At 45.7% G+C, this 27,615-nt stretch overlaps 1 protein-coding gene across 2 annotated transcripts in view; it reads left to right on the plus strand.

The window, feature by feature from the left end:
* The window catches only part of LOC147009820 (putative ATP-dependent RNA helicase DDX43), a 133,959-nt gene that overhangs the window by 35,596 nt on the left and 70,748 nt on the right, over positions 1 to 27,615 (plus strand). For both annotated transcript variants that reach the window (XM_085860765.1, XM_085860766.1), the window contains 3 exons: positions 9,869 to 9,950; positions 25,448 to 25,604; positions 26,334 to 26,452. In XM_085860765.1, coding sequence (XP_085716891.1) covers positions 9,869 to 9,950; positions 25,448 to 25,604; positions 26,334 to 26,452 — 358 coding nt within the window. The remainder of the gene's footprint in view (positions 1 to 9,868; positions 9,951 to 25,447; positions 25,605 to 26,333; positions 26,453 to 27,615) is intronic.

The following is a 27,615-nucleotide window of genomic DNA, read 5'->3' on the forward strand; positions in this document are numbered from 1 at the left end:
CAGAGACAGACAGAGACACAGACACAGACAGACAGAGACACAGACACAGACAGACAGAGACACAGACAGACAGACACAGACACAGACAGAGACACAGACAGACAGACAGAGACACAGACAGACAGACAGAGACACAGACAGACAGACAGAGACACAGACAGACAGGGAGAGATAGATATATAGCCGACTTGCTTTGATTACCAACAGTCAAAACCAGTAGCTTACTGAGAGCATCTTAAATGCTTTGGCTTCCTCACATAAATGCTACATTCAATTTTAAGAAAAGGTAATCCTATTAAAATGGCTGTTCTCATCTTGGGAGCTGTTCAACAGCTCCATATATATATATATATATATATATATATATATATATATATATATATATATATATATATATATATATATATATATATATATATATATATATATATTGTGGCCATTGGTACCGAGACACCAGCTTGTCACTCGGGGATTAATCCCCGGTTGTCCTCGGTAGAGCCGGACCTGGGGCCACCGCTCACAATTAACGTTGTGGTACGGTGGGTTGTTTTAGCACCACGAACGCCACCCAGTCAACCACGAGTTCCAGTGTCCTCCGTCTAATTATTCCATTTAACTTGAGGTCACGTGGTTACCTGAGCGGGGAGCGCGCCCTCGGCAAAACACCAATGTTATCTCGATTAGATTTTAATTAGGGCGGCCGAGCGTTTTAACCGCTAGTGCGTGCCGACGATTTTTTGGTCAAATCTGTGGCAATTACCTCCCAGTCCATCTCGGTTCGGACAATGCTAGACCAATGGAAGGAAAGGACAAACTCGGACAGGTTGGAAATCGATAAATAATTATTTATTAATAATGAAATAAATAAACTTTTTATTTGCTGAGGTAAATAAAGAATTTCAAAGCAAAATCAATCAAAATGCCAGGAAAGAGACAAAGAGCAGATGTTTATCGGGGGTTGACTTACAGCTAAACACAGACAAGGGTATCCAGAACATCATTCGGGGGGGAGGGGAGGGGGAAGAATCGTCTTGCTCACCAGAAAGTCGTCCGTGAAGCGAAAACGTCCTGAAATGCGTGCGTGCGTGTCACGTCCATCGCCAGCACCCAGCTTTTCCGTGCACCCTCTCGTGGGGCAGCCTTGAAAGCCAGTCAAAGCCTGGAGGGCACCAAGATCGTCCGTCGCGGGTTTAGACCCTGGTGTTGTTGGTGATCGACCCGTGCCTCACTTGTTGGTGGCGCTGCTCACACCCACATGCGCACCACACGCACGCTTGCCCAAGCACTGGGAAGGACGAATTATTTCGTCGGCGCTGGTCAGACACCCGCTTCTTGCTCGCTTCTCTCTCCCTTTGCTTTTTCCTCTCTCCTTTCGCTTTTTCTTTTTCCTCTTTTGCTTTTTCTCCTCACGATTTTCTCTCCTCACGCTTTTGTCTTCACACTTTTTCTCTCCTCTTTTCTCCTAATAACGTACCTCTCGCTCGTTTTTATATATCCAGGCTGTCTCCGCCGGTCAGTCCGCCCCAAGCTCACCCCGCCCCACTTGTGCATGGTTACCATGACGACCTGTGCGCTCTCAAAAAAGGCGGGCGTCGGAGCTCGCCAAAGAATGTTGCCGAGGAAAAATGAGGTCGGGCTTTCAGAGCTCGTGAAAGAAATGTGTGTAAACGAACGTGTCTGTCGTAAAGAAAAAAGCTTCCCATAAGAGAGGGGATCTATCCTTTACCCTTCTCAACGCATCACATTTAAGATCCCATTAGACATGGGGATGGGGCTAATCTGAACATGCATTGAAGGAAATAACTGTGAGGACCTGGATGTGTGGATGCATTCATCAGACCCGGTTCTGAAATCCGTAACTATATATATATATATATATATATATATATATATATATATATATATATATATATATATATATATATATATATATATATATATATATATATATATATATATATATATATAATTTCAGCTTCACAGCACAACCAACCAATTGATCGAACAATCTATTCTACTCCCCAATTTTTTAACAAACGGGAAAGAGAGTCCTCCTCGGGCGACGTTTCGCTTGCGGTCCGCAAGCTTTCTTGAGTCGAGAGGAACTGCTCACCACACGTGGCCATTTGTAGTGAACCACTTCCAGTCACGTACGAGAGCATGCGCACATCCTTTGGTTATCAGAATGTGGCAATATCACTCATCATTGGATTCCCACTGATTCCTGGTCATTAAAAAAAAAAAATTCATCTGGTATTATAATGATGCATATACACAGCTAACTGTGCATGCCCCAGTACCTCTGGGTTGTTAAAAGACCATGTTTTGATTCTGCATGTGGATCAGAATTGGGGTGCAGGTTGATGCACTTTCTGCATGTGTTGCGCATGTACCGGTGAAAGGTGTGTGTGTTTTTGCATGATGGCGTGTTAGCAGTGCGTGGAGCAATGCGTTGCAGTGGCGTTGTGATTTCTTGTGGCGGTACATGCGTACCAGAGCTATTGTTGAACCTATCTGTATCCTTGCTGATACAGGTAGGTTCAACAACCTCAGCAACAAGGTTGCACCAACCTCTTGTAGATGCTTTAACCTTTATAGAGGTTGTACTGTACAGGGAAATCAATGATTTCGTTTGCTGCACCACCTCTCTGTTCTTTAACATGCCAGGCTTTGAGCATAAATTGTGGGTGTTTGTTGGGCATGACATCCAGTACGTGGGTTCCTCCTAAGTCCAGTTGATGCCCTGTTTGTACATGGTGCCATGCAATTGCTGACCGATTTGTTACCCATTCACATCGCGCTTTTGTACTCATCCAGCAGTGTATGGAGGTTTCTCCAATTATATGCCTCTCCACAGTCCTTGCACCCGGTGCTGTACACCTCACCTGACTTTTCACTATCCGGTATTGCATCTTTCAGTTTGGTTTTTGCACTCCAATACGTGCACTTCACATTATTTTTGCGATTCTCTCCGAGAGATCTGGACAATAAGGCAACACACTACCAATCAGCTCTGGTTTGTTGTTGGTTGTATAATTCCTTCTAAACCCCTGTACCAACCTCCTGTCATAGCAGTTGTTCTTTAAGATTTCATGTACCTGTTTTAGTTCCTTGCAACCTTCCTGGATGACAAGACTGTCCACCCACGGGATGTTAACGTCCGTGCTACACTGCACTTACGACACAAGGGATTACACAAGCTGGTCTATCAGTTTATTGGTGTGCGTTGGTTTCCTGTACTCCAGCCTTTCTCAAGTGCCATTGCTTTGCCGGTGCACCTCAACATCCAAAAAAGGCCAACTTTCCTTCATAAATTTGATGCTGGTGTACATCTGACCCAGTTTTTCAAGTAGGTGATCGACTCTTTCCAGGTGTGTAATGGCAAATTATCGTCCACATACCTAAACCAAAAACTTGGGAACCAGTCCTCATCATATTTGAACAATTTACTTTCCACCTTCTCCATTTTCAGATTTGCCACTACTGCCAACACGAGTGAACCCATTGCCGTTCCATAAATTTGTTTGTCGTGAACGGTCTCATAAACAAACTCAGGACTATCCAGACATAACCTCAACAAACCGGTAACATCATCCGCAGTTAACTGGCTGTTTGTACATGCCGTTTTCCAATCTTCAGATTTGTCCAAGCGATCCCATGTGACTCTCACTGCAAAGTCCACTGGGACATTTGTGGAAAGTGACACCATAACCTCATCTCCAATTGTGATGTTTTTTTTTTGTTTTTTTTACTTGATTCACGAACTCATTATTTTAACTGTCCTGTCCTTTCCCCCCCCCCCCCCCCACCAGCTTGCTAAGTATTGGGACAATTTGTATAAAGGGGCATTAATAAACGACACAATTGGCCTGAATGGAACATCTTGTTTGTGAATTTTTGGAAAACCATAACAACTTGGTGCAACACCTTTACTGCTATATTGCCACCAATAGTCTTGCTCACCTAATCTACTGGTTCTTTTTAATTCAGCCAATTTTGTGTTGAGTGTCCATTGTTGTTTAGCCGTTGGATCCATGGACAGTTTCCGGTCCATGTTCTCATTGCTTAACAGAGTTAACACTTTTTTTTGTTTGTTTGTAATCTGCTTTACCCATCACTACAACCGCTCTGCCCTTGTGTGCTGGTGCAAAAACTAAATCATCCCCATTTGCTAATCCCTTCATGGCCTTATGCTCAGGCCCCGAGAGATTACTTTGCGGTCATCTTATGTAGAAATGTTTCGATGGTGTGCGACATGCAATTTGTAATATATATATATATATATATATATATATATATATATATATATATATATATATATATATATATGTATATATATATATATATATGTATATATATATATATATGTATATATATATGTATATATATGTATATATATATATATGTATATATATATATATATATATGTATATATATGTATATATATATATATATGTATATATATATATATATATATATATATATATATATATATATATATATATATATATATATATTTTTTTTTTTCCTTAACAGGGAGTCGTGCAATGGCAGCCTCAACACTAGAAACCATACGAGTGATGGATAGAATCAGGAGTGATGCTTAGGCCTAACCCTTTGTTCAAAACTGACATTTCCTTGTCCGAAAGACTTTCATTAGACAGATTAACCACCCACCAATCGACATCATTCTTATGCATGGTTTGTCTGAAGCAGCTCTTGTGCCGTTCCTATCACACTCTGCGAGTGGGCGTGGAGTAGTTTGTGTGTTGTTTGTTTGTGTTTAAACTGTGGGTTGCTTGCGTGTTGTGCCACGTGGCATGTGTATGAATCCCTTGAGGTGCGCAAAGTGTTCGTATCGTGTGTGTGTGGTGTGGTACGTTGGGCGCTCGTTTGGTGTGTATGTTGCATGCTGTGGGATGATGTGCGGGGTGTGTGTGCACCAAGAGTGATAATCCACATGCAGAACCAAAACACAGTCTTTTCATAACCTGGAGGTCCTGGGGCATGCAGAGTTAGCTGTGCTTACGCATGATTACAATACTTCTTCTTCTTCCTCTTTCGGCTTGCTCCCGTTAGGGGTCGCCACAGCGGATCAACCGTCTCCATTTCGCTCTATCCTCCACATCTTCCATTGACACTCCAACCACCCGCATGTCCGCCCTCACCGTATTCATGAACCTCTTCTTTGGCCTTCCTCTTCTCCTCCTGCCTGGCGGCTCCATCTTCAACATCCTTCTCCCGATATACTCCGCTCCCCCCCTGTGCATATGTCCAAACCATCTCAATCTCGCCTCTCTCACTTTGTCTCCAAACCGTCCTACCTGCGCTGTCCCTCTAATGTACTCATTTCTTATCCTATCCATCCTCGTCACTCCCAACGAGAATCGCAGCATCTTTAACTCTGCCACCTCTAGCTCCGCTTCCTGTCTTTTTGTTAGTGCCACCGCCTCCAAACCATACAACATAGCTGGTCTCACTACCGTCTTATATACTTTCCCCTTCACTCTTACAGCTACCCTTCTGTTACAAATCACTCCTGCAACTCTTCTCCACCCACTCCATCCTGCCTGCACTCTTTTTCACTTCTCTCCCACACTCTCTGTTACTTTGGACAGTTGATCCCAAGTATTTAAACCAATCCACCTTCCCCACCTCAACTCCTTGCAATCGCACCATACCACCACCCTCCCTCTCATTTACGCACATGTACTCTGTCTTACTCCGACTGACTATCATTCCCCTTCTCTCCAGTGCGTACCTCCACCGCTCGAGGCTCGCCTCAGCCTGCTCCCTACTCTCCCTACAGATCAGGATGTCATCCGCGAACATCATAGTCCACGGGGACTCCAGTCTGATCTCGTCCGCAACCTGTCCATGACCATTGCAAACAGGAAAGGGCTCAGAGTTGATCCTTGGTGCAATCCCACTTTTACCTTAAACCGGTCCGTCATTCCTACCGCACACCTCACCGCTGTCACACTGTCCTCAAGCATATCCTGCACGATCCTCACATACTTCTCCACCACTCCCGACTTCCTCATACAATGCCACAACTCCTCTCTTGGCACCCTATCATAAGCTTTCTCTAAATCCACAAACACACAATGTAACTCCTTCTGGCGTTCCCTATACTTCTCCATCAACATTCTCAAAGCAAACATCGCATCAGTGGTGCTCTTTCCTGGCATAAACCCATATTGCTGCTCACAGATCGTCACCTCTCCTCTCAACCTAGCTTCCACTACTTTCCCACAACTTCATGGTGTGGCTTAACAACTTTATCCCTCTGTAATTTCCACAGCTCTGCACATCACCCTTATTCTTGAAAATCGGAACCAGTACACTTAATCTCCACTCCTCCGGCATCCTCTCACTTTCCAAGACTTTATTAAACAATCTGGTTAACAACCCCACTGCCATCTCTCCTAAGCACTTCCATGCCTCCACTGGTATACCATCTGGGCCAACCGCCTTTCCACTTTTCATCTTCTTCATAGCAGTCCTCACTTCATCCTTACTGATCCACCCCACTTCCAGATTCACTATCTCCACCTCTTCCAACCTTCTCTCTCATTTTCTTCATTCATCAGCTCCTCAAAGTACTCCATCCACCTTCTCAACACACTCTCCTCGCTCGTCAGCACATTCCCGTTTGCGTCCTTTATCACCCTAACCTGCAGCACATCCTTCCCAGCTCGGTCCCTCTGCCTTGTCAATCGGTATAAATCCTTTTCCCTTCTTTTGTATCCAACTTCTCATACAGCTCGTCATATGCCTTTTCCTTGGCCTTTGCCACCTCTCTTTTTGCCTTTCGCCGCCACTCCTTGTACTCCTGCCTACTTTCTTCATCTCTCTGACTATCCCACTTCTTTTTCGCCAACCCCTTCTTCCTTGTTCTTTCCTGTACTTCCTCATTCCACCACCAAGTCTCCTTATCTTCCTTCCTCTGTCCAGATGTCACACCAAGTACCTTCCTAGCTATCTCCCTCACAACTTCTGCTGTCGTTGCCCAATCATCCCACCCATCTTTACCACCATCCAACGCCTGTCTCACCTCCTCCCTAAATTTCACGCAACAGTCTTCCTCCTTCAGCTTCCACCATCTGGTCCTTGGTTCAGCCCTCACTCTCTTCTTCAACCTCACCTCTAAAGTCATCCTACAGACCACCAATCGATGCTCTCGAGCTACACTCTCCCCTGCCACCACCTCACAGTCACTAATCTCTTTCAGGTTACATCTCCTGCTTAAGATGTAATCCACCTGTGTGCACTTTCCTCCACTCTTGTATGTCACCCTGTGTTCCTCCTTCTTCTTGAAATACGTATTTACCACTGCCATTTCCATTCTTTTTGCAAACTCTACCACCATTTGCCCTTCCACATTTCTCTTGTTGAGACCGTACCAACCCATCACCTCCTCATCCTCTTTATTCCCTTCCCCAACATGGCCATTGAAATCTGCTCCAATCACCACTCTTTCATCCTTGGATACACTCTCCACCACTTCATCTAACTCACTCCAGAAATCTTCTTTATACTCCATCTCACACCCCATATGTGGGGCATATGCACTGATGACATTCATCATCACCCCTTCAATTTCCAACTTCACACTCATCACTCGGTCAGACACTCTCCTTACCTCCAATACCCTCTTGACATAATCCTCCTTCAGGATTACCCTGACACCATTTCTCCTCCCATCCACACCATGGTAGAACAGTTTGAAACCACCTCCAATGCTCCTAGCCTTACTCCCCATCCACTTGGTCTCTTGTACACACAGTATGTCCACCTTTATTCTCTCCATCATATCAGCCAACTCTCGCCCTTTGCCAGTCATCGTCCCAACATTCAGAGTTCCAACTCTCACCTCCACACTTCTACCCTTCCCCCTCTCCCACTGCCTCCGGACTCGCCTTCCCCGTCCCCGTCTCCTTCTCCTCCTTCGCCCAGCAGTAGCACAATTCCCACTGGTACCCTGCTGACCACCGGTACCGGTGGCGGTCGTTGGTAACCCGGGCCTCGACCGATCCGTTATGGTAATTCGTTTTGTTGTCCGCATAATGATTTGGCATAGGTTTTTACGCCGGATGCCCTTCCTGACTCAACCCTGGTCACCTCTTACGACACACAGGGATATGGTACACCTATTCTAACCGGGGCATACACCGGGCCCAGTACAACTGGTACTCATTTCGCCGACCTCGGAAGGATGGCGGAAAACACCCCCTGGTGTTTTCGACTTGGTTTTATTTATATATATATATATATATATATATATATATATATATATATATATATATATATATACATACATACATACATACATACATACATACAAACATACATACATACATACATACACACACATATATATATATATATATATATATATATATATATATATATATATATATATATATATATATACATACATACATACATATACGCATGATTACAATACCAGATTTAAAAATAACTAGCCTGGAGGCAACGATGATTCGTGGGCATTATTTAACAATGCCATGATAGGTACAATTGGGTTCGTGGAAGCTTTTGAGGAAGCCTTACCGTAAAAACCTATAGCTTCCATTAAAATTTACCAAATCAAATCGGATATTTTTATATGTTGTACTTATGGACATTACGCACAGCTTCTAGGAAATGAAATTGCGAGAAAAAAATAAAATAAATGAATGAAAAGTTCAAGTGGGCGTGGCTCCGCCCACAAGGGGCGTGGGACGCCCCTCATACAAAAAGACAACGAAACCATGATATCTAGCTTGTGTCCAAGTTTCATCAAGATCGCATCAAACGTCACGGAGCTATGCTCTGGAGAGAGTCACAAACAGACAGACAAACACACAGACACAACGAAAATAGTGGTCGCTGTTAGTGCCCGCGAACCAAAAAACTTTAATGCCCAGGAACCAGTGGGAATCCAATGATGAGTAACATTGCCACATTCTGATAACCAAAAAATGTGCACATGCTTGCACATGCTTACACAAGTGACGGTAGTGTTTCGCAATAAATGGCCACGTGTTGTTAGCTGTGCCTCTTTGCTTGAGAAGGCTTGCGAACCGCAAGCGAAATGTCACTTGAGGAAGACTCCCTTTCCTGTTTGTTAAAAAATTGGGGAGTGGAGTTTACTCGGACTTTGTTTGATCTCTTAGTTGGCTGTGCTGTGTAGCTGAACGATTTATTGTCCCAACCGCATCAATTTTATATATATATATATATATATATATATATATATAATTTTGTTGAGAATAAATGGTCCACTTCATCTGTTCAGTTACCTTCGTAACGGTGTTTTTTATTGATTGTGTTCTGGAAAGGAATGCTAAAGTTAGAATTTAAAATTGAAAGGGACTTGATGGAAAACAGAAGGGTGAGAAGGTGATTGTCAAAGTGGAAAAGGAGTTTGGAAGATGTAAGGGCGGGGAAAAAGCCATTCCACTCGATAAAGGTTTGGGGGAAGAGAGAGAGAGGTCTAGATTTTTGTGTTCGATAATGAAATTGCCCCTAATTATTAAAATGTGGAAAAATTATGTTGCCATTTATCTGAATTATCAATGATGCTCAATCACTTGAAAAACTGCGCATGTGCATACACACTTATGCTGGCTCCCGAATTGTCACAATGTTGGCTTCCAAGTTATGAATGAAGACGATAAAAAAAATATTTTCATCAGTTGGTAAGATCAGCATATCTACATTTAAATGTGAAATAAATTCTTTAAATTGTCATCTTTTATTTATAGTTTCCAAATGGGGATCGTTCTATCACCTGTGAAGCTTGCCACTTGTTTTCTGAGTGTGTACTTTTAAAGTGGTTTACAAGTGACTCTGCTTGCAGATCTACCACCCGTGTGTAAACATTTCTACATTGAGAGCCCATCCGTTGCTTCCATGACAACTGAGGACGTGCAGGAGTGGAGGTGAGACGGACAAGCGCCATTTGAATAATTACACTGAACAACAAAAAAATTTTACTGGAGATGTGTAAAGTGATTTAGACTAATTTGGGTATGCTGATTTCAAAAATCATAACCGTTTTGCTGTATCACGTCAGGATTTTCAGTAACAGAAATATTCCCATTGCCTAGAAGTCAGGATTTCAATGAAATTTACAAAAATTCATTTATTCATTTATTTCATCATGAATGCTTCAAAATTATAGAAATTACAGAAAAACTCCACTAGAATGTAATTAAAAATGCTTTAGGCATTTGGCTTTGCGTTTGTGCTGCTCTGTGTCAGTTTCACGATGCAGGAACCAGCAGAAATCGCCCATCATGTTCGGGTTGTGCCGCCCTTGGTAACGCGTCTCCATGAGTGAAATCTCTTGGTGGAATCGCTCGCCTTGCTCGTCCGAGACTGCTCCCAAGTTGTCAGGGAAGAAGTTCAGGTGCTGGTGTAGGAAATGGATTTTCAGGGACATCCTGGAGCCAAGTTTCCTGAAGGACTCCAGCAGCTGCTGCACTATTTCTTCATAGTTGTCCGCGCGCTCGTTCCCCAAGAAGTTGTCCATCACAGCTTTGAAGCTCCTCCATGCTGCCAGCTCTTTGTGGTTTAGAGTTGTCGGAAAAGTTTCGTCCTTCATAATCTGTCGGATTTGCAGTCCAACAAAGACACCAGCCTTGATCTTGGCCTCCGACAAGGTGTTGCCAAACTTTTCCTTGAGGTATAAAAACCCACGCCCATTCAGATCCATTGCCCGTACAAAACTTTTCATCAAGCCGAGCTTTATGTGGAGTGGTGGAAGGAAAACCTTGGCTGGGTCGACAAGGGCGACATGCTTCACGTTGTGTCGACCAGGTACATGCTCTTTTCGCTCTTCCCAATCTTTCTTCGTCCAGTGATTCTTGTCGTCTCTGCTATCCCAGAGACAAAGGAAGCACATGTATTTCGTGTAGCCTGACTGCAGCCCTAACAACAGCGCCACCACTTTCAAGTCTCCGCAGATGTGCCAGTTGAAGTCATTGTACTTGATGGAATCAAGCAGCTGCCACATAGTCTCATAGGTCTCTGTCATGCCGAACGCGTGAGCCAGTGGGACTGATGGTTTCTCGTTGCCATTGTGGAGCAAAACAGCCTTCAAGCTGTTCTTCCCCGAGTCGATGAAGAGGCGCCAGTCTGCAGGATCGTGATCACACCCAAGTTCTTTCAACAGACCGTTGATGTCACTGCAGAATGTCATCGTGTCTTCCATCTCAAAGAACTCAGCCATGTCTCTGTGACGTGCTCTGAACAAGGATATCTTGGTGTTAGGTTCAAGTAGATTCCACTGCTGCAGCCTTGATCCAAGCAGCTCTGCCTTCGCCTTTGACAGCGAGGGATCTCTTACAAGATCATTTAAGTCTCCCTGGTTCAGAAGGTGTGATTCTTGAGTGTCGGGTTCAAAAGGTTCATCATCACCATCCTCTTCACCACTGCTTACAGCTATGTTCTGATCAGCTGGAGGTGTTGGAACGGGGTTCTCGTCATCATGAGGCACAGGTTTACGAGCAGAGACGCAGTCAGCGTACTTGATGTGACCTTTATTCTTCTTGTTGAAGCCGGCGATGCTTGTGCAGCAGAAATAACAATCATCATGATGATTCTGCGGCTCACGCCATATCATGGGCACCGCAAATGGCATGCTCGCGCGCTTGCCCACCAACCACTGAGTCAAGGTTGTGTGACAGCTTGTGCAGCAGATGTGTGGTGCCCAGCTCTATTCTTGGTCCCCCACCTTACACCCGAAGTAGTGAAAGTAGGCAGCCTTCACTTTCACTGCTGTGGATATACTTTGCTGTTGATCTTTTTTGGTATACCGACCACAGACATAACAGAAGTTGTCAGGATGATTGGTACAGGAACGCCTACTCATCTTTATCTGAAAGAAAGAAATATAACACAAGTTAACAACAATTGTACGAAATAGACATGTTAAAGACATATGTAAATTTCATTGAAATCCTGACTTCTAGGCAATGGGAATATTTCTGTTCCTGAAAATCCTGACGTGATACAGCAAAACGGTTGTGATTTTTGAAATCAGCGTACCCAAATTAGTCTTAATCACTTTACACATCTCCAGTAAAAAAAAATTTTTGAAATTTGTTGTTCAGTGTTATCCCACACAAGGAAATAATTTTTGATTCTAACAGTTGAACTTCAACCAGGAAATGAGAAGTTGAGAAGTAAAGAACGTCCTGATTTTATTGCTAAGTTGCATTAGATGTTGCTCGTCTTTGATTACTCTTCAAGCTCAATAGTTTGTGACAGCAGCTGATTTATATACAAGTTCTGATATTGTAGCCCTCAGTTGTAAAGGAAATTTATTTTCCTTATGGGTGTTGCCCAGCGGATTTTGTTTTGATTATTTTTTTTTCCATCCAATCCATTTTGATATGTTGCACCTGATTTATTTCTCCACCATCCTGTTAATGAAACAACAAAATATAGGGTGTATGCAAGAACTAACCTGCATGCTTTAGTTTTTGTAAACTAACCTGTTTTGAGATTTCTTCATAGTGCACCTGGCTTTTAATGGTACCACAGACTTTCTTCGACCCATAGGAGTACTAAACCACCATTTAGGTTCCTAAAAACATTTTCTACTAATGTCCGAGCTGTATCTCGGAGCCTGCTGGGACTTTCGGAATGTAATTTGGCATCAACAATGGGAATAGAAATTGTGCTGGGTTGACTGCTTTTGACCTTGATCCAATTTAAGGTCATGACCTAATTGGACATTTTAACGGTTTTTATCTTGCCAAAACGAAGTTTTTGCAAGATATGTTGGTCAGCTTGTATGTTTTTTTTTTTGTTGTTTGTTTGTCTGTAATCACGTATAAAAAATTCTGCAGAGCACAGTTATCATTGGAAATTTTTGTAACTTCGCATATCAGAGGCCTATAGAGGTCCCTTTCAGCGCATAAAATATTGAAGGTCAAGGTCACTTTGTCACAAATCAGGGGAGTCGACGAAACCCTTTTTTTGAGTAATTTTGATCGGATCGTCTTCAAACTTCATGGGAATATAGTTCATGGTCTGGCGCTCAGCTGATTAATTTTTGGTGGCGATTGGCCTTGACCTTCATGGTTAGCGCCTGAGGTCAAACGTATTTGACGCCAAGGTCAAATTTTCAAGTTTTAGGAACCATATCGTGTTGTACCTCAAATTGAACACCTCGATGAGTGCTTTCTGGATATGTCAAGCTTGAGACATTATGACGTCATTTGGTGACGTTGTGAGGCAAACGCATATTTTTCATGGTTACTCTGTAGAACTATTCTCATCGGAATCTCTCGTAGGCAGAAATTCCTCAAGGAGTCGCTCCTGGTGGATAGCAGCTCTGTTCACCTCAGTGTGACCTTAAAGAAGTCACACGTGGTCACCTTTTGGCAAGATACGGGTCACCCTGCGCGTGACACTTTTTTTTTTGTTATTGTTTCACCAAAACTCGACTAACATCGATCTGACCAGAACGAAATTGCCCTCCAGGTAGCCGAGAGCATGTCACATTATTTTTTTTTTTTTGTATACGTTGTCAATGCTCGTATGACAGCTAACACGCAACGCACAGCAAGGGGGGCATCAGACAAGATGGGTGGGAGAGCAAAGGACAAAACAGTGGGGAACAGAGACATGGGAGAGGGATGGGGCAGAGAACACAGGGTATACAAGATGGACATTACAGGGACTTTTAGAGAGTAAAGCAGGGAATTTGAAGGAGATGGGTTTGGGGTGGATTAACGGGGGGAGAAAAGATTGAGGTTTTGGATGGGGGAAGATAAGTGGTGGTGGTGAACGGCTGTTTTGAAGGCCTGGAGAGAAGAATGGGATTGAAGAGAGTGTGGGAGTTTATTCCAAAGGTGGGGGAAAAGGAATGAAAGGGTGAAGGTGAGCAGTCATTCGTGATTTTGGGAGTTTTACCAGAAGGGGGTTGCTGGCGGACCTTGAGCGCCTTGTGGAAATATTGGAGGGACAAATATGGGGGTATTTGAGGTTAGGGAGGGGATGGAGGGGGAACATACAACAGAAACAGATTTGATGAGACACCACCAGGATTTGGAAGAGGGAGAGAGGTTTGAGAGTTCAGACTTTGAGAGTTAATTTACGCTCAATTTGCATCATACCCCTTCGGGTTAAAGGTCAAGATCAAATGGTAGTGTGAATAAAATAACGTCTTTTGTCATCGCTCAATTTTACCAATGCCGAATCTCAAATACCACTTTGCCTTCCAAGATGTTCTTGCATCATCGTGTACCTGCATTGAAGTTGTACATCTGATATTTGATTCGTGTCCTTTACCTACCTTTTTTGGAATTTGGCCTAATTACCAAAAAACACCTTTCTGATCATAAATTGAATAATTTTCATGATCAATTTTCTGGATAGATTGTAGATGGGAGACATTTTCTTCATTGGCACCGTATCTCTTAATGTTGAAGGTCAAGGTCATATGGCAGTCTGAAAAAGTCATCGTGGGTGCCGGGAGGAGGCTTACCCTTTGTTATCGCAGATATCTCGTTTTAATTGTAATGTACCTTAATTTTGCTTGAATAACAGGCATTTCTGTTTTATTGGCCATCCATTTGTTGCGTACAAGGGCAGGGTGAGGACGACGAATCATTTTACCATTTTCATACATATTGTTACAGGTTTGGGACTGGTGGTCGTGAGGGCAGTTCTCAGACCCACTTTCCAGGCAACAACCCTCCAGTTCACGAACCGTGGATGCTTCTGTGGCACCACAGGTTGCTAAGCAACCACAGATGCCGTCTGAGACGCTTGATTTCGGTTGGGTCTAGCATCCAAATCCCACTTTACCTTCATGGCAATTTAATCACCCCAGATAGGGACTAAGTGGAGCGTTTGCGAAGATGGACCATAACGAGATGGTGGGGCTGAACTCCGTCACTAATCACACACTGTCTAACCAATGTAAGAATACGATCGGGCAGTTTAGCAAAAAGGTGTGTGTGTGTGTGTGTGTGTGTGTGTGTGTGTGTGTGTGTGTGTGTGTGTGTGTGTGTGTGTGTGTGTGTGTGTGTGTGTGTGTGTGTGTGTGTGTGTGTGTGTGTGTGTGTGGTCGTGCATGTGGTTGTGCATGTGGCCGGGTTTGAATCCTGCTCCAGACTGCAGTTGTCACAGGGGTGCTGGGGTTCAAATCCCACTTCCTAAATTTGTGGTAGCCAGGCAGTCAACACCGACCAACCTCCCGGGACAGTCGAGCGGTCTTTATTCCTAGGAGGTGGACACACTCATTGACATGGATTTCTGCGCGTGCTTGAAGGGTATGGCGGATGGCAACGCTGCTGTATGGGGGAAGGCGAGAGCCCAGTGAGGGCAATAGCAGATGGAAAAGGAGTACTCAGAATGGAAGGAGGATTACTGAGGATGGACAGCACGAGGGGGTTTGATCCGCGAACCTCAATACAAATACACGAAATGCGGTTTCTTTAAAAGGGAATACATTTAATGAAACATATTTATATGGACAATGATGAAGATGACGTGAAATGAAATGAATATAATATATAACTCTGATCGAGGCCTCGTGCACACACAGACGCAAACACAGACAAAGGGTGACAAAGGAAAATAAAATCCCTCTTTTTAAATACATTGGTACTCAGCCTGGCCAAGGGCTGGCCCTCGTCGATCTCGTAATGGGGAGCTTTGTCCGGCATGTGTACTTGCAAACAAAATGGCGCCGTCTTGTCGAGCCCAAGAGGAAGGTGCCTACACCACCCACGTGCACATGCAGGCAGAATGGCGCTTCACTTGTAGCAGCTTTCCAAACGCAGGCTCACGAATGTGCCAGCCTTCCTCTTCCTGTGCAGACGTCACCTGCCTCGTGCGGTCCCCACACCGACCTCACGTGCATGTCCCGCTGAACCAGACGGGAGCCCTCCACACTCCACACGCGCAAATCTGCCAGCACCTCCTCGATCTGCTCTGCTCAATCGCTCCAGATGTGCAATTTGCCCTGCTCGATCTGCTGTCTCCGAAGCCCCTTCGCTAAGCACACTGTGCCCTCGATCTCCCTCCTTTTATCATGCTCCATGTCCTCCGCCCCCAGGGTGTGTCCTCCTCGCCTCCAAACCTGGAAAAGCAGGGCTTCTTCTGTGGACCTGTCTTGGAATATAAAAACATAGGGAAAAAATCACAGAGGGTAATCATGTGCAAGGGAACTTATTTTTACTCCCGAAGCTATTTAACACCGCACCACCCCTCATGTGGTGACACGTAACACTTAAGCTGAAAGATTCCCTGACTTATTTACATTGAGGTGCTTCTACCCATCCATGGACCATGCTACACTAAACAATCCTGCCTGTACTATTAAATCAGTTCATCTACCCCCATAATCATAACAATATTTTTTATATATATTGTTACGAATTTGGAATTCGATTGCACACAACATACAGGTTCCTTTAGTCAGCTATGTCGATAAGTGCTTGTTCCCTCGATAGCTCACCTTCCATTGTTTAAATGTTCAGAAATCGATTAGATGCGCTGCGGATCGATTTAATAGTTAGGGAACGAACAATGGAGACATCCCTCCCCCTCTTCTGCGAAGAGCAAGAAGAACCCTGCCATCCCGTGACTCATGATGTCAACAACTCCCTCCCACCCGTGGGGGATGGAGCATGAGGGCATGAGTCATGAGTCACGCCGGGAGCGGGGGAATGGCGGGAGAAGGATAAGAGGAGATCTTTTTTTTTTGTTCGTGGGCAGAGTTGGAGAAGGGAGTAGAGAGTAGTCGTTCAGCAGAGCTTCGGGTCCTGTTTGGCTTGGGTTAGGGTTGAGGCCTTCGGAAGCTTTTTCCTTCGGCTGGCTCAGTGAGCTTCGGCTGAGGCCTGGCTCGGGAGGAGGCTTTTTGGAGGCTCTTTGCTTTGATGGTTCCGTGAGCTTCGGCTTCTGCTTGGCTCGGGAGAGCTTTTTGCTTCAAGCTGCCCTGTTTGGAAGGAAGTTAAGCCGGTTGCTCGGCTCGAGCTGTGAGTGGTGGCTTCTTCTTCTTGGTTCGTGGAGCTCTTTGTTCTCCATTTTGGTTCCCGGCTTGGTGCGACTCATCGACCTCTTCGTGGAGGTGGTTCCTCGGGGAAGCGACGCATCGAAGGGAAGGATCGGCACCTCGTCTCAACAGCACGTGTTGAGAAGCGCGGGAGGATATGCGGGAGCTCGGGAAGGATCGCAGCTCACGGCGATTGGGTGAATAATTAGGTAAATCGAAGATTTGGCGATCGGACCCTGTAGCGCGGGTAGAGTGTGGACAAGGTTTTGGTGTGGTTAAAAACACACCTGTGGCTGGTTTCCGGCATTGATCCAGAAAGTCGCGACTAGATTGTCCGTTCGGTGGGTGAAGCGGCCGCTATTGGCTAGACGCGGTCGTTCGCACGCCGACGGGCGGGAATTCTACAACACTGGAGTCAGGAGTGGGATGCAGATTCATTCCCTCCACACCAAATTAACGGAACCGGATCAAGGGTGTGTGAGGCGAACCTCCGGTTCCATTAAATTCCGAGTTTCAATTATCTCCGATGCACAAGATGGCAGTTCAAGGCGAACGGGAGCCGGGGGTCATGAATTTAGAAATTTTAGAATCTATGGCTCAGGACGAAATGACCATGCAGGACACTCCCATTATGCAGGTTGAATATTCCCCACAAATAAATGCAGAGTCCGCAATGGGCGCAGCGGCAGGCGCCGCGGTGTATGACACCCCCCTCCCCTCCTCCATCAAAATCCCTCCTCGGTCCCCAGCGGATCCGCGCCCGATAATGGCGAAGCGACTGCCACCGGGCCACCTGACATGGGCCAGCGATTAGAAATATTGCTGACAAAAATGGATGGAAACGCACTCGTGATGAAAAACGAAATGAAAAATGCGGGAGGAGATGCAACGCATGGGGCGAGGCCTGCAGGCGGGCATAATGGCGATTGCGTGCGACGAGATACGGGCAGTGGAGCACAAAATGGCGGCGCCACGTGCTGGAGCAAACGAGCTGAGGGAGTGTGGATTGTGTCTGCCCCGCGGGGGAGGACAAAGTAATGCAGGAAGCACGTGTTAGTCAGGGGATTTAATTAAGAAGGATGGCAGTATAGAGTGTTGGTGTGAGTTGTGAAATGGAAAGTGTGTGAGGAATGAGTGTGGGACAGCGGGCCCAAGTGTGTGAGTGGAGCGAATGTGGTATGCATGGTGCGATGACTGATTGGGGGGAGGAGTGATTTCCACCCAAGTGACCCCGGGGTCAGTTTAATGTTTAGTTAGTGGGTAGTTAAATTTACTAAAAGGAAGTCGTTTTGTTGTTGGTGTCGAGAGAAGGCACGAAACCCGTTTGGAGGGGTGCAAGAGTTCATGGACCGGCTGGGAGCGTGGCTGTGGAAAGGTGAGTTTTGTTTAGTGGGCACCGGACGAGTCGGCTAGAGTAGGCCAAGGGCCCAAGAGGGGCTGAGTTAGTGCAGTGGGCACGGGCGACCCGTCAGAAACGGGACCTGTAGCGCCAGAATGCCACGGGGGGCAGTGAAGTGGGCACGGGTGACCCTCGGAAAGGGACCCGGGGCATCAACACGCCACGTGGGCATCGGATGGGGGCAATGCCAGAGAGGGCAACCCCCCGCGTTTATAGGGAGCAGCTATGCTCGGAGGCAGCCTGTGGGCCTGGGGGTGCCATTGTTAGAGTTCGGCAGAGCGGGAGTTCCTGCCAGTTGAGCCACGCTGCCCAGCCAGGAAATTGTGCGAGGGCACGAATGAAAATTTGAGGGCAAGTCCCAAATTTATAATGGACACCAACACAGACAATGGGAATCATGGTTTTTAGAACCGATAGTTTAAAAGTGCGAGGCGTTTTTGGAAAGCCCCGGGGTAGTTTCAGGTGTAATAAATGTTAGGGTAGTTAGGAGATGTACCCCTTCGCACCATCCATCCCTTCGCTCGTTGTAGGCCGCTGGACTCACCTGGGTAGATTGCTGACCTCTGAGGAGGCCATTCTGAGGCATCATTGGGCCTCGAGACAGGACACTAGTTTCTCCCTATTCCCCTCTAAAAAGGATTTTAGGGGTTGGGAGTAGGCTAGGTGGACATGATAGGCCAGCCAGACAATGATGATAAAGGGGGTTAGGGAGACAATTATAAAAGGGGAAATAAAAATAATAAAAATAAAGAGGGGTGAAATTTTGTTGTTTTGTGGCAAACCAAGGGAGTGGGTATGGACGGAGACAGGCAAAGGCGATAGAGTGGGGGGAGACAGTAGGCTAGGTCCGAGCCCGCCTTCAGAGCGGCCGGAACCACCGCACTCCCTCCAGACCTGATGGAACCACACCAGAGGCTGGCCAGCTTCACCTGCCGGCCTGTTGTGCTGCAGCCGCCTGCTCTGCATGGGCTTACCTTGCCATGCCTAGTTTGCCTGCCTCTGCCATGACCCCATGCCTGCTAGCCCTTGTTTGCATTTGCCCCTGTGTCCATCCATCACCATGTGCGCCAGGAACATCCAGTTTTGCAAGGACTGCCCTGCAGGCAGCCCTTGCATCCATCATGTTCATTTGTTTTTTGCAACCATCTCATCCATTCCCCTGCATCAATGAACTTTGAAATGACTTTTGCCTTTACCCTTTCACAGATCACAGGTCCTGTGAGTCCTGTGAAAAAAAAAAATGGCCATGGTAATGTAATGGATAAGTTGAGTGGAAATTGTAAATACGTGGAACCCCAACTGCATGTTTGTTTTAGCGCTGGCAATTTTAGTTAAGTTGTCCGAATGAGTCTGTGAGAGTTTGTTTAGGGAGTTACGCAGCGCATTAGGTTATTTATTTTTGGGACACGTATAAAGAAATGTCGCACTCAGGGATCCGAATGTAGAACGTACTCGGGAAAAATTTACACATGCTGGTCACACGAAAATTTGACGACTCGGGACGAGTCTGTAAAAAGGGGAGGGGGTAGTGTTACGAATTTGGAATTCGATTGCACACAACATACAGGTTCCTTTAGTCAGCTATGTCGATAAGTGCTTGTTTCCTAGATAGCTCACCTTCCATTGTTTAAATGTTCAGAAATCGATTTGATGCGCTGCAGATCGATTTAATAGTTAGGGAACGAACAATAGAGACATCCCTCCCCCTCTTCTGCGAAGAGCAAGAAGAACCCTGCCGTCCCGTGACTCATGATGTCAACAACTCCCTCCCACCCGTGGCTGAGTGGGGGATGGAGCACGAGGGCATGAGTCATGAGTCACGCCGGGAGCGGAGGAAGGGCGGGAGAAGGATAAGAGGAGATCTGTTCTTTTGTTCATGGGCAGAGTTGGAGAAGGGAGTAGAGAGTAGTCGTTCAGCAGACCTTGGTGTCCTGTTTGACTTGGGTTAGGGTTGAGGCCTTCGGAAGCTTTTTGCTTCGGCTGGCTCGGTGAGCTTCGGCTGAGGCCTGGCTCGGGAGGAGGCTTTTTGGAGGCTCTTTGCTTTGATGGTTCCGTGAGCTTCGGCTTCTGCTTGGCTCGGGAGAGCTTTTTGCTTCAAGCTGCCTGGTTTGGAAGGAAGGTAAGCCGGTCGCTCGGCTCGGGCTGCGAGTGGTGGCTTCTTCTTCTTGGTTCGTGGAGCTCTTTGTTCTCCATTTTGGTTCCCGGCTTGGTGCGACTCATCAACCTCTTTGTGGAGGTGGTTCCTCGGGGAAGCGGCGCATCAACGGGAAGGATCGGCACCTCGTCTCACCAGCACATGTTGAGAAGCGCGGAAGGATCGCAGCTCACTGCGATTGGGTCCAGCTCACTCTCGCTGGAGCCCGGGTCCGAGCAACTTGAAAACCACATGAGGTAGAGAGGTTCGAGATAGGTTCTGAGTTTCAGCTCACCTGTCCTCCGAGCTGGAGCTCGTTATTAAAGGCCTCTGCCACCATTTCTTGGGTGTGTGTGTGTGTGCGTATGTGTGTCCGTGGGCCCGTTTAATAAGTAGGAACTGCTGTTAAGTGCAAGTGACTGTACATACTAAGTAGACGGTTGTAGTTCTTTTCTCGTGCTTTTGTTGCTTGTATAATTGCATACGTGCTTTATTATAATAAATGTCCTTGTGTGAATGTAAACCTGTTCGTTGCGTCCATTCCCTCATTGAACTGCCCCATCTTGCACTCGGAATATAGTTGGTTTTTAAATAGCCGGTAAAGTGATCGGGTCCAACGGGACTGCGTGATAATACCCCGCTCGGTTATCCCAAAAGGAAGCGAGCTGCTTAAGCGGCTCGTTTCCAAGCGGTCCCGTTGAGGTACAATCTCTCGGTAACCTACCCACGCGAATAATTAGGTAAATCGAAGATTTGGCGATCGGACCCTGTAGCGTGCGGGTAGATTGCGGACAAGGTTGTGGTGTGGTTAAAAACACACCCGTGGCTGGTTTCCGGCGTTCATCCGGAAAGCCGCGACCAGATTGTCCGTTCGGTGGGCGAAGCGGTGCTATTGGCTAGACGCGGTCGCTCGCACGCCAACGGGCGGAAAATCTACAACAATATACAGTCATCCCCCGTTTATTGCGGGGGTTACGTTCCAAATCCCCCCCCCCCCGCGAGAAGTGAAAATCCGCGATGAATGGATGCCTCACAAAAAAAATCGACTCGTCGGCTTGGCAATGATCGGGTTTGAGCTACCTGAGATCGACTCGTCTGGTCTGGTCGGCTTGACAATGATCGGGTTCAAGGTGCCGGAGATCGACCTGTCTGGTCTGGTCGGCTTGGCAATGATCGGGTTCGAGGTGCCGGAGATCGACTCGTCTGGTCTGGTTTTTTTGGCTGTGCTCGTCCAACGGCGGCAAACCTTTTTCCTTCCCGAAGCATATCGAGCACCTTAACCTTCTCCTGGAGCGTCAGGACCTTCCTCTGGCGCTTCGGTTCCTTGCCAGAAGCCTTAGAAGGTGCAGGGCGTTTGGGCCGCATCGTAGGGCTTGGAGAAAAAAACGTAGAAAATACTCGAAGTTCCCAAGCGAAACTTTGTCTCGTGTGTTGGGTGACTGGTTGAGCACCACGCGTTATAATTTATTACTTAAATATTTTATATTTTATATATTATTACCGCGATATACCGGGGGAATCCGCAGAAAAAATTAGTTCGCTTCCCAGGGAAAATCCGCGATGAACCAGGGGCGCGATAGGAGAACCGCGATATAGCGGGGGATTCCTGTGTATATATATATATATATATACATATATATATATATATACATATACATATACATATATATATATATATATATATATATATATATATATATATATATATATATATATATATATATATACATATACACATGTATAGACCCACCCACATCTCTTCGCTGTCAATGGAGGGAATAGCCAATCAGCTCTCACCTATTCAACTAACCCCAGGTGGCTTGGATTATATAAACAATTTACCCCTCCCACACTCCAGCCAAAGAAGCTGCATAAAGCAACCCAAGAAGACTTCACAAAGTAAGCGCGGTGCTGTTTCAAACCCTTCCCATAGTTCAACAACTATAAAGATGTTCACAGATAGTACACACATGAGAATCCCAATGCTTCATACCCCCTCAGCTACCGGACCGGTTTCATCACTTATTGGTGAATCATCAGTGATAGTGCAGACAGCAATGCCAACCAATGAGACTCCCAAACATGTTCCATGTGCAAATATCAAAAGCAGTCAATATATACATTGAGAATGACCCACCCACATATCTCACTTGTGAAGGGCGTGTGTGGCATTGGGATTCTCTGGTGTGAACATCTTTCTAGTTGTTGAGGAACTCTGGGAATGTTTCGAAACGGCATAGTGCTTACCTTCTGTAGGTCTTCTTGGGTTGCTTAATGCAGCTTCTTTGGCTGGAGGAGTGTGGGAGAGGTCAATTGTTTATGTAATCCTAGCCACCTGGGGTTAGTTGATTTGGTGATAGCTCATTGGCTATTGCCTCCATTCACAAGTGAGATATGTGGGTGGGTCTTTATTTATTTATATATTGACTGCTTTTGACGTTTGCACGTGGTACATGTTTGGGAGTCTCATTGTTTTGCATTGCTGTCTGCGCTGTCGCTGATGATTCACCAATTAGCGATAAAACCGGTCCAGTAGCTGAGGGGGTGTGTAACATTGGGATTCTCATATGTGAATGTCTTTATAGTTGTTGAGCAACTCTGGGAAGGGTTTGAAACAGCACAATGCTTACCTTGTGCAGGTTTTCTTGGGTTGCTTTAAGCAGATTCTTCAGCTGGAGTGTGGGAGGGGTCAGTGTGTGTGTGTGTGTGTGTGTGTGTGTGTGTGTGTGTGTGTGTGTGTGTGTGTGTGTGTGTGTGTGTGTGTGTGTGTGTGTGTGTGTGTGTGTGTGTGTGTGTGTGTACACATACACACACACTGACTCTGCCCTTCACCATCTCACTGCTGGCTCTGCCCTTCTTCACCAACTCGCCGCTGGCTCCGCCCTTCTTCACCAACTCGCCGCTGGCTCCGCCCATCTTCACCAACTCACCGCTGGCTCCGCCCTTCTTCACCAACTTGCCGCTGATTCCACCCATCCACCCACCCACCTGATCCTGTCTGCTACTACACCCACTCACTTCTGACTCCGCCCAAAATCCCTCCTTCACGACTATCGGTCATGCCCCATTCTCTGGATCGACGCTTAGCTGCACGAAGTGCCACGAAGCGGGAGACGATGCGCCATCTGTCAGGGAGGTATCGCCCAGCGGAGTATACCCCCACAACGTGCTGGGTGGCGCGGTCGGTCAATCGAGCAAGGTATTGAGACCGTTAGCCTCATCTCCTCTCCTTTTTCTTCTCCTTAACTCCTCTTCGTGTGTGTGTGTTTTTCATGGCACGGCGCCTGTCCTCGCTTAAGTTATGATTGCAGAAGATATATCGGGATAACTCTGCTCTGTGTCTGCTTTTGTAAGTTGCTTGTTTTATTGTCGCACCACATTTTGTCTATCGCTATTTACACACAACAATAAAAACTATTAATTGTGCCACATATTTTTCCTCGCCTGCTTGTAATAAATCCTTTGTAGAGATGTTCCCAGCTCGTTTTTGTCTTCTTTCATTGATCCAGCATGGTCCGAATCCCAACCTAGCCCGGACTTTATTCCCAACAATCCGTTCCTTTCAGCTGGTACATCCTTGGCAGTGTCCCTCGGCTGCTTCTGATCCAGTAAAGTGATCTGGTTCGGACAAGGCGTACCGAGGGCGTGTCCCCCGGTAATTAGATCATGTGATTTTTTTTTTTAGTTATCCGGATAAACTAGACTGAGGACCCTAAGTCACGTGGTTGAGTTATTGGTGTTCACAGTCGGTTAACGACTCACCGCGTCACGGAATTATCCGTGTGCGACAGCCTGCGATTCTGGGGAGTCTGGTGGAAACCCGAGATAGCTTCTCCCCGGTGCCCACAGCATACAGCCAAAATGGCTTAGGAACAAAAAGATAAATGTCCTTGCGTAGCCAGTCAGAGCCTGGTCCAAAATCCAGTTGAAAATCAGTGGCATGACTTGAATATTGCTGACCACTTGGTGTGGTTAAACTCCAACTCTCACTCACTGTCTGCCAACCAACTCTCTTGTCTCGACTCTGCCAGGTATATTATAACCTCTGGCTTGTCTTCTCTCACGTCTGCCTTCTGTAATCCAGCCACTAATTGGCTGGTGCTCTGATCCAGTCATCGCGATTGGCTGCAAGAACTTGGTGACTGCTGCTGGTGTCCTGGTGGCATGGCAATGGCATGGCAATGAGTCTGATAACGTTGTCACCATGCTATGCCCGAAGTTGTTATGCTGCAGAGGGCCCCCGTACTTGCTGTATACAATTGAAGCATTCCTGGATGGATTTGCGTGGTTTGTGGAGTAAGTGTTGTGCGTGGCTTGAGTCTAAAGAGATTGTAAGTGCTTGAGAATGAGCAAAAGAACAATGGGATAACTCCAACTCCACTCACAACACATATTTCCTTTTCATTGATACGAGGAGAGAAGTAATTTAGCTGGGCAATATACGACAGAGATAACTACACTTGGACTCCCTTGTGTGTTGGTACACACCTCTCTGGGGTTTCTGAAAAAAACATCACAATATATATATATATATATATATATATATATATATTTTTTTTTTTTTTTATCAGATGGCCCCCTGATTGTTCTTATTGCTGTAATCAGATGGTCTTATTGCTGTTAAGTTGTGAGTGATTCTGCACACTTTATGGCCTGGACTATAAACTTGGTTGCATTGAGTGTTGTTATCCTCTAATCAAGGACCTGAATATTTCTTTATACGGAATGTATCCTGACTTTTAATCGAAGGAATACCATTGGCCCATTCGGTGAGCCCATGCACTGTAAACAGACACAAAGTCTATCTTTATCAAACTGCATAGCATGCAAATGATACCATCTTTGATCTAAGACTGATGTCAACTTTCTTTGTCACTCTACTGCACAGGAAACAAAATATGAACGTAACCTGCAAGGACAACGCCAGTTTTGGTACGCGATGCATTCCCAACCCAATCCGCTCCTTCGAGGATGCCTTTCATCATTACCCTGAAATCATGGACAATATAGTCCGGGCAGGGTTTAAAACTCCATCTCCCATACAGGTGTGTCATGACTGGGTTTCCGAAGTTGTAGAGCAAGCAATGGCCCGAGAAATAACTTTGCTGTTTCGGAGACTGGACTGTTTTTACAAATGTTGCAGTTTGCCAGAGTTTGTCGTCGGCGTGATTTCAGGACTGTGCAGCAGAGCAAGCTTGGTATTGATAAGATAGTGGGTTTAACCAGAAAGGCAAGCCTGGAGACTGAAAAGTGCGATACTAGGAAGGAATTTGTTGCTATTTGCGAGTGTTTCCACATTTGTACATTGGATTAGGATTTCATTACAAAGGTGGCCCACAGGTTGCATCGATACTGAGGCTCGTCTATACCACTGACGCAGTGTCCCTTTGGAATTTGTTCGGGGTTGCAGTAATTAACTCCCCCACTCTTCGTAAAAAAATAAATATAGATGCAAGGAGGTATTTATATTAACAGCCACCAGCTGATACTAGCAGAAGAGTCCTCAGCTTAACATCCATCCGAGAGACGGTGCACTCGTCGATGTAACACGGTGCCTGCTTGGCACCGAAATTTTATAGTCGAGTCAAGAATTAAACCCAGACTGGACAGCTCGGAGGCAAGAACACAGCCTCTGCAGCATGCCATTGGATATTCGTAGATCATGAACATGTAAGAAAGAGCAAGTTGTTGATTTTGATGTTTTTCTTTGTTTGTGTTGTGCTATTTTGATTGTCAGTCATTTGTAATAAGATTGTTACTCCATCACCACCCAGGGCCAAGCTTGGCCAGTTGTAATGCTGGGAATGGATGTGATCGGCATTGCTCAGACGGGCACTGGGAAGACGCTGGTTTTTCTCTTCCCTGGCTTCATCCATCTCGACAGTCAAAGCATGTCAGTGGTTTGGAAGCACAAAGGCACCATTTTAAAATGAAAAAATTAAATGAAAGCTCATTTGATATTTCTTGTTAAGCAGGAAATGCGGCTCTGCGGTGGAGGTGGCTGCCCGCATCTTGCCTCTGAGTCCTTGATTTGCTGAATATAAACCTACTGGCATGATGTCATTTTCTATGTAGTTCTATTGTCATGTTGCTTGAGAATCATCCTGTTCTACTTTTCTTTCATGTTTTTGTTGAAGATCTCTTTGCTGCGTTGTTTTTTTTGTATTTTTTTTTCTTCCCCCCCCTCCCCCAACTGTGGAGCCAACTTCCACACACTCTTCAATCTAACTCTCCCCTCCAAGTCTTCAAGACAACTGTCCCCATCCAGAACCATGATCTTTTATACCCCCATTAACATCCACCCCAAGCCCACCTCCTTCCAAATTTTTTTTTCTCTCTTCCTGAGTTTGTTTTTGTATCCATCAACTCCACCCCATGCATCCTCCCCTGCCTTTTGTACCTCCCTGCACCCATTATTTTTCCAAGTCTCCCTCTACTATATTTTGTCCCTCAACCCTGCTACTGGTGCCCCTCCTCCTACACGGGTTTGTTTGCGGACCACAGCGTTACTGAACTCTCAGTGGCATGGACGTCGAGACTTGCCTATTACTCGGCACAAGGCAGACTTGGTGAAGAGGATTGTTTAAAATATTTATTCGTTTCAGTTTTGTCTGTGCACGGTGAGCATCCTTCGCCATTCGGATCATAAGTGAACCGAATTCGACCTTGTCTTTGTTTTTTGGGAAACATCCACTCGTGACACCAGATAGGAGGCCATTAAATGCTCTGTCTTATGTTCCTGGCGTTGCTTGTGTGTATTTGCTGTAGGTTTTCTTATTCTATTTTATTAATAATTTTCAACCCAGTTGGCTCACTATTGACTGCTAAGGAGTGTGCAATCTGTTCTGCCTGGTCTGCTTGTGATACTCAGGGCAACTTGATGGGCACCAAGAAAATATCAGCTGATGAAAGGGCAGGGCTTCCAACATCCCCTAAATAGAAAGTTGTGTGTATACCGACATGGAATTGGATCTATGATTGACCATTCATGAGAGTCTGAGCAAAGTGTCACTACACCAGTAGATTGAATGAGATTTGGATATTGCACGCATGATG

The sequence above is a fragment of the Eptatretus burgeri genome, chromosome 17 (genome assembly GCF_056783735.1).
Source record: "Eptatretus burgeri isolate ZD-2024b chromosome 17, Ebu_testis_v1, whole genome shotgun sequence".
Lineage (NCBI taxonomy): Eukaryota > Metazoa > Chordata > Myxini > Myxiniformes > Myxinidae > Eptatretus > Eptatretus burgeri.